This window comes from Cygnus olor, chromosome 1 (genome assembly GCF_009769625.2).
Source record: "Cygnus olor isolate bCygOlo1 chromosome 1, bCygOlo1.pri.v2, whole genome shotgun sequence".
NCBI classification, from domain to species: domain Eukaryota; kingdom Metazoa; phylum Chordata; class Aves; order Anseriformes; family Anatidae; genus Cygnus; species Cygnus olor.
The window spans coordinates 167,000,925-167,014,113 of NC_049169.1; the positions used below are offsets into that span (position 1 = coordinate 167,000,925).

General features: G+C 32.6%; 1 protein-coding gene across 4 annotated transcripts in view; it reads left to right on the top strand.

The window, feature by feature from the left end:
• DACH1 (dachshund family transcription factor 1) overlaps positions 1-13,189 on the top strand; it is a 375,540-nt gene that overhangs the window by 156,750 nt on the left and 205,601 nt on the right. For all 4 annotated transcript variants that reach the window (XM_040540578.1, XM_040540569.1, XM_040540595.1 and 1 more), the window contains exon 2: positions 277-392. In XM_040540578.1, coding sequence (XP_040396512.1) covers positions 277-392 — 116 coding nt within the window. The remainder of the gene's footprint in view (positions 1-276; positions 393-13,189) is intronic.

Consider the following 13,189-nt stretch of genomic DNA (forward strand, 5'->3'; position numbering starts at 1 on the left):
AAACGAGGCAATTCAAACTGTGTATAGATATTAATATGAAGAAGCAGGTAACGAGGTGCAGGCTATGAATTATGCATCAAGAGCGGCTGATCTTCAATGAGGAAAATGAATTCAGCATGTAATCTAATTAGTGATGGAAGTCTATTACATCTAACTGCAAAAGTAACCGTCCTTGAAACAAATTTATTTACAGTCCGTGTTACCTCTTGAAACAACTTTGAAATGATGTGTAAGACAACAGCTTAATTGTAAAAATTTTTTGTTTGTTTGTTTCAGTTCTAGACCGGGAAGGCCTCCTAAGAGGACTCAAAGTGTCACCTCCCCAGAGAATTCTCATATCATGCCACATTCTGTCCCAGGCCTAATGTCTCCTGGAATCATTCCGCCAACAGGTAGGATTGCTAGGAACACCTTGACACAAGCAACCTTTTGAGTACTTGGCTTATATCCACTTGCTGATAGATTAACACTCTAGGAAACCAGCACCCAAATATCACAAATGAGTTCTAACATGTAAAGTTATTGTTATATAAATGTATCATATGTAATGGAAATTTTGGCAGCTCAGTACTTTAAAATACAAATGACAGCAAATGATAATCCTTTTAATTTTTCCCCTTTACTTTCTCTTTATAAAAAAAAACCTTTTAAAGCATTATTTTCCTTGCCTATCATTAGACAATGATCTTCCTATTCATTTTTAATAGATCAGATATTTTTTTTTTTTTTTTTTTTTTTTTACTGCTTTGCTAAATTAGATAATGCCATCATGAATATAGTTGCCTGACGAACTGTGATAGTTAAAATAACTCCATCTTGCACACACATCTTCCTTAATTTTTCATCCTGAAGTTCTGTTTTTCATGCAACTCCTGAGGCTTTATACTAATGTAAAGTTCAGCAACAACCTCTTTCTCAAATTACTACTTTCTTTTGAAAAGTTAATATATTATCTTCTATCAGTGACTTGCTCCTAGACACAGATAAATTAGGAAAGGCTGTGTTACATGTAGGAGGTGAATACAGTCATCTTAAGACAGAGGCACCTAACAGTCAAGCTGTTGACCTCAGTGCTTCATCCTGTCTTCATGTTACAGACGAGTTAAAATATCCCACTTGCTTCAGCAAAGCTCAACTGAGTTTCTACTTCTTCCCAGTTGTTCCCCACTTGTTTGCACAGCTCAGTCTCTAGCAATGATGTTCTCTTAAAGCAGAAAAAAGATAGTAACCTAGACAGATTAGAGAGAATGATTGCTGAGGCTTGGAGATTGGATAGATGGGTAGATGTCTGAGTTAGTGCCCATGATCAGGTGTTTATTTAAGTATGAGCATGATCCTTGGCATGGTTTTGGTCATAGTTGATTAATGCTTTCCTAAACAATGCACAGCTCAGGAAATATTACATGCCAGAAATTGCTGTCAATTTGGATACAAGTTTCTTGTCTGGAGGATGGATGAAAAGAAGAGAGTTTCTCTCTATATACATAAGTGGACCCATGCCTTCTGGCCTTAGGACAAGAGAAGTGCTTTACATAGTAATATAGACACATACCCAAAACAGTTGCATTAGGAGTTTACAGTTTTTTGAAAGGCTAAAGATCAAGAGGACTAATAGAATGAAGAGATGTCAGACAACTAAGGCTGGTGAGAGAGAGGTATAAAGTAAGCAGAATGAAGGAGGGATGAGACTGAAAGTATAGTTGAGCATGAGAGGGTGTCAGGCAAGTAGAACTCAGTGGCAGCCTGGGCAGTTGTGACTTGAGCCAAAAAAAAAGAAAGGGGGGGGGGATTAAAAAATGATATAGATTAAGAAATGCATGATAAAATCTAATATAGGAAAGAGAGTTCATATAATCATAGAATCATTAAGGTTGGAAGAGACCTTCAAGATAATCTGGTCCAACCATCACCCTACTGCAAATGTCACCCACTAAACCATGTCCCTAAGTGCCAACTACAATGTTTCTTTGAACACCCACAGGGACGGTGATGCCACCACCTCCCTGGGCAACCCGTTCCAATGCCTGACTACTCTTTCTGAGGAGATGTGTCTCCTAATTTGCAACCTAAACCTCCACTGGCACAACTTGAGGCCATTCCCTCTAGTTCTATCACTATTTACCTGCAAGAAGAGGTCGACCCCCAGCTCCCCACACCTTCCTTTCAGGTAGTTGCAGAGTGGAATGGAATAAGAAAAAAGGAGATAGGGTATATGTGGGGAAAGAACATATTTTTTTTTTACAGGGCACAAGCATTCGTGTTTATGGGGAAGAGATCAAAAACTGCAGAAGCAAAAGGAAATTATTGGGGAAAGTAAGACAGCAAAATATCAAAGAAAAAAATGCACAGGAGAGGTAGAAGGAAGATGATATAGAAGAACGAGGAGACAAATAAGGATGCCCAAAAGAAGGAGACAGGGAAAAAATACAACAAAATACTTGTCAACAGAATCATTTAATCTGCTAGGAAAGCAACTTAAAACCAAGCAACTTAAAGCAACTTAAAGTATCCAATTGCTTAAAACTTAAGCAACTTAAAGTATCCAATTCCTCCTTTGTCATTATAGGCTGGTCACAACAAGTTAATGATAAATATACAGTACTAAAAACATAAATAAAATTTCTTAGAATGTCAACCCCAAAAAAACAGATGTATATCCTTTTAAAATTAGGATTGAAAAAAAAAAAAAAAAGAAAATTCAAAATGGAAGACAATATGTATATATAATACTATCATTCATCAGATCCTTCTAGGATGATAATGCTTTGTGGGTCACTTGCAGAAGAGGAAAGGTTTAAATGATATAGGTGCAAAGATTTAACTGGTTTCATATTACATGGCTTGCCACAACAGAAGGGGTGAGCAAGATTTTTCCCACTGGGGTGGTGGTGGTGGTGAGTCAGAGTTAGAAATGAACTCTGGGGTATAGCGTTCCATGGAGTGTGGCTCAACAAGGGTAAAGAACATCATGCCAGCAGCACTACATGACAATTATTCTATCATTTTATAGACAGACAATTATAAAAATAGGCCAAAAATCTGGTCTTGTGAATTTAAATCAATGAGCAGTTGTGCAGTTGGTTCCATCTTCTTTATTCCTCCCCATCAGGTATTAATAACCTTCCCCCTAAGCCTTCTTCAAGTTCAACAATCCTAGCTTTCTCAAATTCATGTCAGATGCTCCATTCCCTTAATCATCTTTGTAGACCTAAGATGCCTTCTTGTTTGAGAAGTTTAAGTTTGAATTTCCTGTTAAGATCCAGCTCAAGCAGGAAACCCAAACAAAACAAAGCACAAAGTACCAAGTTGTTAAGGTTTTTTTTTTTTTTTTTTTCTTTTTCCCTCTCTCTTTTCTTTTTTTTTTTTTTTTGTAACAAATTCCCTTTTTTAAGCTTTCTGACTGATTTAATAATCTTAGTATAATAACTAAGCTTCCTTCGTTCCTGCCTACAAAAGAGTGTAAGTGATCACACAAACAATTATATACTATTTAATGCTCTTCAAATAACAGAGATCTGCAATAATTAGGTATATCTCATATCTAGGATATATTGTGCTTTGATTTAATGTATGTTTTTTACAGGAACATTTTTTCTTTTCTTTTCTTTTCTTTTCTTTTCTTTTCTTTTCTTTTCTTTTCTTTTCTTTTCTTTTCTTTTCTTTTCTTTTCTATTTTCTTTTCTTTGTGTGCTGCATAATACAGAAGTATACATTTAAATGTAGAAATCTGGGATTCTAAAGAATCTGGTTTTGTGTGCTTTGCTTAAGTATACAAATAATATTGGTACAAAACTGTACATTGAGATTTCTCATGGAAGTTCATAATTATAAATTTTTGTAGGAGACCAAGTTAAGGATCCCTTGAAAATGTATTCTATTAGTAATCTAATCTGAAAACTCATGCAGAGAAGGTTACATTATCACTTAAGATGAATTTGCTTTAGAGGAGTATTTAGGGACTAAGCTGAGATTTAAGAACTATAATGAGAAGGAAAATCAAAAGGAAAAAGGAATAATATTCTTTTTTTTTTTTTTTAGAGAGCATAAATTGAAGAAGCAAGGATCACCTCTTGGGTGATATTCTGTCCATTTGAACACAAGACTCATAAATGTTACCCACAATTACTGATATAGCAAATGTTTTTGATTAGGGTTGATTTACAAAATGCTACCAACTGACAAAAGACACTTTTATGTTTATTAAAATAAATGGAGAACCTTTGAAGTTGTGGCAAAATGAGAAATGCTTAATAATGGGAAATGAAGCGTTTCTTGAATTGTGCAGAGTATTAAAATCTGCTGAGCTTGTTACAAATGCAGTTAGAGATGTAGTCAGAAGAAAGAAAAGTCCAGAATAAGTTCAGATAGGTTTATCTGGATACTGCCTTAAAGCCCTTCCAAAATCACATGGCTCATCATAGTTAACTTTGATCCACACACCTCTATGTGTTGCAGATCTTTTCCTGGCTATGTGCTTAGTAGGCTTCAAAAGTTCTTTAAAGTTGAAATGGTAGATAACTGTAATTAATCAGAAAAATAATGCTGTAATTCTTCAGTTTATTGTATGATATACATTGTGCTCTGCATTTTTTTTTTTGTTTGTAGTTACTATTTGACATATAAAATGTTGATTATTTCCATATGAACTTGGAAACATTTTTTTTCTTATTTTTCTTATATATTTTCTTATTTTTAAAATTGAAGAATTTTTATCATTATTCATAAGGAAGTATTTTAGATTTTGAAACCTTTTTTTTAAAAATTGACTTGATTCTTCTGCAGCTTGGCCTACCGGCTCTATAATATATAGATAATAAAAAAGTAACTACAGAACTCTTTCAGAAACTGCATCTTTCTCTCAGTGGTAAAATGTGAATATAAAGTTTAAGGAATCATTATTATAGGGCATGATAAGAATACTATTTTTCCTATACTTTTATAGCTTTTTCTTTGTTTAGTAATTTCAAAGTACCTTCCATATTTAATTTGTTACACTGTTAACTTTACATTAAATGAATCTCAGTAGTTAGTATTATTGTTGCTATTATCATCATCTTGAAGAGATTTGCTTTGTATGACAGGTACTTCTCTCCACCTGTTCCACACCTGATACCTTTTACAGTGTAAAGATATTAAGCCTCCTCCGAAATATTTAATTTATGCAATTTATAAATACTTTCCTGTATTAAATATTTTTGTTCTGTTCTGCTTTTTCTCCTAAATGATTATCTGAAAATGTAATTTCTAATCTCATCCTTACTTTCTCTATTTGTGTTTCCTGAATCTTATAATAAAAGTATACTCTAACTTTCATCCTGTGCAAAACTCTCTGAGATGCAAAACATTTTTAAGTAGGGTTAAGATAAAGAGAGAGTTGCAAGCTTTTGTATACATTACTTCATCATGGAGGACAAATGGTGTTCACAGATGCAGCTGTTGACATTGTGACAATATTTCTTCTGAAGTGGAAGATGGAATTATTTGGTGTTTAAAGAAAGATTAATAACATAATTAAATAATTTCATTTTTTGTGGCTCACAGCTATTCGATGTTGTATTAGGCAGAAATGAAATAAAGGTTAAAATTATTTATATGTATACCCACATCACGTTAGATATTGCCAAGAAACAAAATGTGTAATTTGAAGTATTTTTTCCTGGCATACTCACTCCTGTGAAGTCTTAAGAGTGCATTTAAATTAGATAAATGAGTTGAACTGATTTCTGAGAGTATTACAAGGAACAGAAATAATAAAAAAAAAAATGGAGTCACATGCTTAGTAATTTTGAAGAGCTAACCTTTTTTCAGTTACTTATGTTGTGCACACAATTTGTGATCCTGCATTGGTTAAAAAGATATGCATTAATAAAATTGACTGGCTATCTCATTTCTTTTAAAATGCATTCTCTGTTAACGCAGTGGTCTGATTGTTAGTGGTTAATCATTTTTAATGTGAACATTGCTTTCACTTGGTATTATTTTATGATACACTGTTTAACTGTTAGGGACAACCTAACATATTGCAAAAAATATCCCCCGCAAATTCTGCTTTTGGAATGATAAACTAATCTAATTCAATAAACTGAAATAGATTACACAAATATTTTTGCACTTCATTAAGGAAGTAGTCACTATAATTAATGTGAAAGCTTCTATCGTGTTCACTAGTTGATGTATCAGTGGGAAGATATATTGTCTAAACTCTGTAAATGTATTATTTAATAGTTTAAAAAATCTTAACTAAGGTTTAATTCAGGCTACCTGTCGTCTTCTGAAAACACTGTCATAATTTTGCCGTATTATCATCCTGTTAAATGGCTAGCTATCTTGTTCTGCTTTATCACAAGATGGTTTTGTTAATAAGCTGAAAAACAGTTCTGGAAGCTCACTGGTTTACTTCCAGTGGGTCCCGTACATTCACTAGGTAATAATAAAGTTGTTTTCCATTTAGCCACAGATTTTGTAATATCACCAAATTAAATAATATTTGTTTCAGCTTCTATTACAGTAAGGTACAAGGTAGCAGGAATCTCAGTGTTTAGCTGTATCTCAGGTACATGCAAATTCATTCTTTTCTGACTTTTGATATTTTACTGTTCAACTTTTATTTTAAATGAAGTATCGGGTTTAACAGAAATTTACTATAGCTTTTGAGCAGAAAATACTGGCATATAAGAATGTACTTCAGGGTCCCAGTATTCAAAGGATTGGCTTCCTGTGAACAGTCACTGATTTCAGAAGCTCTTAAAAAAATAGGATGTGACTTTATGGTTTATTATAGGCAAATGTATGGAAGATCTCCAAGCAGGCAGATTATAAACCGTCTCTGAACCTAAAGCCATTTAACGACATATACTTATGGCATAACTATTTTGTGTTTAGCTATTTCTGAACCTGAGAAGGTTTTCATTATGAACCATAACTGTATTGTCATGAAATCTTTTTAAAAACAAGAATTACTTGCAGAAATATAAGCTTTTTCATTAAAAAGTTTTAATCAATAAGAACTTGTACATTTTGCAGTATTTTGTAAGTCAGAAAGAGTCAAACCTCATGCAGGTTCATCTACTGCCTGTTGAGAGAAGTTCCTGGACTTAACTGTTTCCAGAAATTCTCCCATCTTTTTTTTCTTCTATTATTATTATTTATTATTATTTTAATTTATTTATTTATTATTTAAAATGAGCAAGTAAGTTCACTTCAAAAGAGCCTCTGAGATTAAAAATTTAGGCAGTGTGGGTAGCCAAGTACCTTGATTCACTCAAGTTATTTGAGAATGAACTGGGGAGAGAAGTTATTTTACAGCATAGTTCTAAACTAGTGAATCTTCTCATCTACTTGCTTTTTATGAATACTCATTTTGTGTTAAGTTGTGATGTTCACAGGTTTATTACCTTTTTAGTGGAAAAAATTAGGTGAGAAATTTTTGTTTCTTCCTGGATCACAGATTAATTTTGCATTCTGAAGGCTAAGGGTGTAATGTTACTGGTTTGTGAATTCTCCCTTATGAATGATATTTCTGTGCCAATTATGGAGGACCACAGTTGATCTTATTCAGTGAAGATGAACTATATGAAGATGAACTATTAGTAAAACAAGCCTCTAACGATGTGTGGTAGTTTTAAGATGTTTACAGTTTTGCTAAGTCAGTTTAATATGATCAGCAAAAAATAATGTCTCTGACTGTAGACGTGACCCTCATCCAAATTCCAGTTTCTTGTTTCAAATCACAAAATTATATTAAACATCTTGGGAAAAACCAAACCAAACCAAAAAAAAACAAACAAACAAACAAACAAACAAACAAAAAAAAAAAAAACAAACCACCAAAATAACAACAAAAACCCAACAAGAACAACAAAACCCACCTTTTCAAAGAAGGTATTTTACCATCAGTGTTTCCTATAAAACAAATATACACACCAAAACAAACTAAAACACTAAACTCTTGATTCAGAAGAAAGCAATTAAAATTTCATTCTTAAAGGCAGGCATATCACAGAGTTATCAGTGACTAAATTTGTACCTGATAATGGAAGTGTTTATTATTGATTATTATAACTTTCCTAACTCCAAATTACTGTAATTTGTAATTAAACTGAAATAGTTACCAAAGAGATATAGGTTGCAGAGTACATCGACTGTTTCACAAAATGAAATTATTCAAAATGGAAGCTTATCAACATTGGGAAATTCTGAAATCGTCTTGTAGCTCAGTTTTCAGGTGGAGTCTTTCAATAGAAAAACAGCAAGATAATCATGCACCTATGTTGGCAGTTTTTCTTATGATTAACTTGATTTTTTTTTTTTTTTTTCAGACAAACTCTTGGTATTTAATGAGAATGTTTAGCCAAAATAATTTGATACCCAGTCATTTCAGAAAATAACCTTTTACAGAGCAAATATTGCATTGCCATTTTATCAAAAACAGAGTATTTAAACACTACTGGTAGAAATCAACCTGATATTATTTGGAATAATATATCAGTCTTATAAACGTGATGGTTTCTATCTGAATTATATTGACTGCTATAGCAATATAATAAGATGGTACTTGTTAAAGTAAGTGTAGCAAGATCTGGTACAAAGCCTAGCTTCATCACATTGCTAACTATAGTTCTGTGTCATCACAACAATATGAAGTTCTTGAATGCCGTCAACATGACTATCCCCTTTCCTGTAGAATTAGACTACTTATGCCCTTGCACGACATGATCAATGAAGGGTGAATTATTTTTTTTTCTCTTCATTTATATATGATCTGCTAACAGTGCTACATACTGCATTTAATAAAAGTTGACTTCAAATTTATATATTCCAAAGTTATGGTCCACAATTTCATTATAGTGTATTTGGAGATTCTCTAAAGTACAGGAAGGAACTCTAGCTTAATGTATTTACCTCATTTTTTCAGGGTGTCAAATTACATTTTTAAAATATGATTGCTTCTGGGATAAGGGCAATATGTGCCGTCCAGTTTTCCAAATCTCATACAAGGACTCAAATATAAAGGCAATATTCTGAAAAGATGTCAGGTAGCAGAGTATTTTTGTTATATGATATAGAAAGTAAGTAAACTTAATTTACTCAAGTAAGTGATACCTGTATCTTTCTTCAAGAAAAGTATGCAAGCAAGCATCATTATATGTGGGCAGCTTTAGATAACTAAAAAAAAAAAAAAAAGAATTAGCTAAGAAATGTATTAATTAATTTTATTAATATTTGTTTTAAGTCATCTATGTTTGCTAACAACTTGGAAAAGTCAAGCATCTCATGATCACATCATATCCAACCTTTCAGGCAGCAAGCTTATTGAACACAAAATGAACTTAGTCTTTTATTTATTTACTTATTTTTAAGGAAAACCAGTCATAGTGAGTTGTTCTTAATACTTTAAGATCATGTAACACTGCCTGCATGAATTTTGTGAGACATGATAACATACTATTATGAGAATCATAATGAATCCACTATCAGTTGTTCACAGTGCACTGTAGTGCTGTTGTTACTAATGTTGCCCAATGCCATATGTTAAAGATATCATAAAGTAGTCTTAACTGGGACAAGGTGCTTCAAAAGGAAGGTTATTCTGGTTCAAGTCCTGGGCTCAGGATTCCAAGGTGAGATTGTTGCACGAACTTAATTCCAGATTGTGTTCAAGTTCATTAACATTTTTCTTCTTGGTTGGAAATCAGAGAATATTTATGTTAGAACAGTATTGTCATATAAAATGAACCATGTGGTAAGATGTGTTAATGAAGTGTATTGCAACTATAAAACAATCTGTCAATTACTGCTCGTGGAACTGTCTCCAGAGCTTGTGGTTTATGAAAAGCCAAGCTGTTGATTTGTTTCTATGCATTCAAAATGCAAAGTTTGAAAACCAAATTTTACTTTATCCACGTGGAAAGATTTATTTTATTCCTTCAAGTTGCAGAAATAGTTAGCTCTGTTACCATGTCAGTTACTTGCCGTGTGCCTGAGGCGACTTCTGAAAAGGAAAAAAGAGAGGGATGGAAAGGGATAGGAAGAGGGCAGAAAAGTGTGTGTGTATCTGTGTGGCAGAGGGAGAAAGAGAGCACAAAAGGGGGAGTGAAGAAAGAGGGCTCTTCTGTGTGAGTTGTATAACCAACTTATTTAATGTAATACAACTTCCTTCCTTTGCTATTATCTATTAATTCATGCATATTGAAAGGTTACAAAGCTATGTTGTTCCTGTATTTGTATCATTGCTTTCATGGGTTCTCCTCTCTCAGCAGTGCATATAAAGGGTTTATTTTTTCTTTCTGAAATGTTTTTAGTTACGAATGTCTTACAAGGAACTCATAAATCATCTCTTTTCAAACCAGCCTTAATTGCAGTGAGGTACTGTATTCAATATTGTAGCAAAGAATAAACTGTTGCTGCTGATGGTATAAGAAATATTACTGTGGACGTTTACAAAAAGAATCTAAGATTGAGGAGACTGTTAATGTTATTACTACATTGGTTTGATGAGGTCATTAGTAATGTATTAGTTTCTGAGTATGAAAACAGTAACCTGCTAGGAATAAGTAAGTTAGGGAAAGGAAAACTGCACCTAGTCAAGACAAAATTAATAAGGTCAGTGAGTCATTTTAACTCATCAAAATCCATAGCAACAGCAAATGGCTAATGTCCTGACAAGTTTTACTGGAAGATAGGGTTTTGTCAACATTACCTTTTCATCACACGGTGGATGAAATTTAGATTGACATAAAAGAATTAGAACAAGGTGCACTCTGTGTTTTAAAGGGGCAGATTCATCTACTAAGTTTCCTTTTCATTATATTCATTATATGATTTGTTATTACAGGCACTAACCACACACAGAGTCGCAGAATGGTTTGGGTCATAGGGGACCCTTAAAGATGATCTAGCTCAACCCCACTGCCATGGCTTGAAAAATTTACACGTTGTTTGAAACATCCAGTTGTGCTTACTGAGTGATTGAGAGAAAAGTTAATTGAATAGCATTGTCTTCAATTAAACTGTACTTTTAAAAAAGTATGTTCCTGGCACTTACAGTGGAAATGCAGAATTCAAAACATAAGGTCAAGTTACTGAAGCTACCTTGCTAAGAACTATGAAAATCAAGGGTAGGATCCTAAATAAACAACATCACTACTGAAAAGAATGATGGCACTTTTATGTTTTCTTTTGACAGTAAACTAATTCTTTAATGCAAATATTATGATGCATCAATGCTTTATAAGAAGACACAGATATAAGACAGATATAATTACTTTATTAGAATAGTGACTTTATAATGTCACCTACTCTTGGATTTCAGATGATGAGAAAAGCTGCTTAACACAGTGCACACTTTAATTTAATTTAATTTAATTTAATTTAATTTTATTTTATTTTATTTTATTTTATTTTATTTTATTTTATTTTATTTTATTTTTTCCCCAGTGTCTGAGCTTAATAAATGAATATAAATATGGGAATAAAAGTACTATATTACTTTGGAAATTTAGTAACTGTAAATTTACCTGTGATGCAGGTAAGTTACTGCTTCACAGTGCTATCAGTGCTTCAGTGCATTCTTTTTTCAAGCCCCAGACTAAAAAGAAAAAGAAAAAGAAAACCAAAACATTTTCAATATCCCATTGGTACTCAGTGCAAGTGTTTGAGAGGAGAAAAGTGATTTCTTGTGAATCAGTACATTTGTTTTAAAAAGTATCTCAAAAGATTCTAGTAGATTAATATTTCATTCAAGTGTAAGAAAACAGTGGCTCCTGTGCACTCAGTCACTGTGTGACAAAACAATTTTTAAAGTAATTTTTTTCCCTCTATTGAAAGCTCAGAATATATTTGTCCTTTCAAGTCTCAGATATACAGACATTGAACACACTGAGGACAATACACTCCTAGAGGTGAATGACAAAAAGTACAGCACTCTTGCATCTGTATAGCAAAATGACATTCATGTTTGTGGCATACGGAATTACTCCTTATTCTAAACTCTAGGATTTAGATGTTTTAGATGTTTTGTTTTATTTTATTTTATTTTATTTTATTTTATTTTATTTTATTTTATTTTATTTTAATTTGTTTTTAAATAAAGCCATAGGAACATACTGATATGAATTGTAAATTACTTACATTCCTCTTTAAATTAATTTGTTTTATCACCTAACTAAATTTTATATGGAAAAACTGATAATGACAGGTATGTGGAGACAAAATAAAAAAGTGTTATTAGAGTCAATAAGTCTTAAGTTAAACAGAAAAAAATAAAATAAAATATAAATAAAATAAAATAAAATAAAGGGAAGGGAAGGGAAGGGAAGGGAAGGGAAGGGAAGGGAAGGGAAGGGAAGGGAAGGGAAGGGAAATGGGTAGGGATCTTCACTAAGAAGATCAAAGAGCATCTGGAAACAATTAAAATGCTTGTGCAGAAATGCTGTTTAGGTATAAGCAACTTAGTTTCTCCACCTTCTGCTCAATAGTTTTAGTTCAATACCATTTGTCATGAATGTTAAATAAGAAGACATTTTTTAATTAAAATCTTTTGCACTGTACCTTTTTTTGGACTCTTTATTTGCATTATTCTTTACTTCAGGAAAAAACTTTTGATCTTTTGAATGCCTTTACCTTTCCCCTTTTTATTTTTGTCCTGTTCTGGAGGTCTGAAGTTCATTTTCTGCTGATGAAAAAGGAAAATACCTAACCCCATATGATTTTCTATATGTTCCTTTCATTATCTTTAAGCACAAAAAGAACCACCCAGTCCAAACACAAGACACTTACCAAATCCACACCCACCCAAAAATTCAAAGAAATGTTAGTTGATTTGGAGGCAAATCTTCTTTTTTTTTTTTTTTTTTTTTTTTTTTTTTGTGGAAAATTGAAGGACATAATGCAATCAGCAGTTATGCCAACACACTTTTGTAATTGCTACTGTCTAAGTCTTGTTATAGATAATTAATTCTTTTTCTTTCCTAACAGATTTCTTTCTGCACAATTCTCACAAGAAAAAAAAAATACTTTTAAATTACTTCATAATTGTTAGTTGCTGTCTTCATAGTGTTGCAAGTATTTGCATTATTATTATAGTTTTTATGATGTACTCTTATTCGATGTGAAGAAGTGTGCTAGAATTTGCTATAGCTGGTCTGAGATCTCACCTTTGTGACTTTTTTTCAACTAGTTCTCCTCCTCC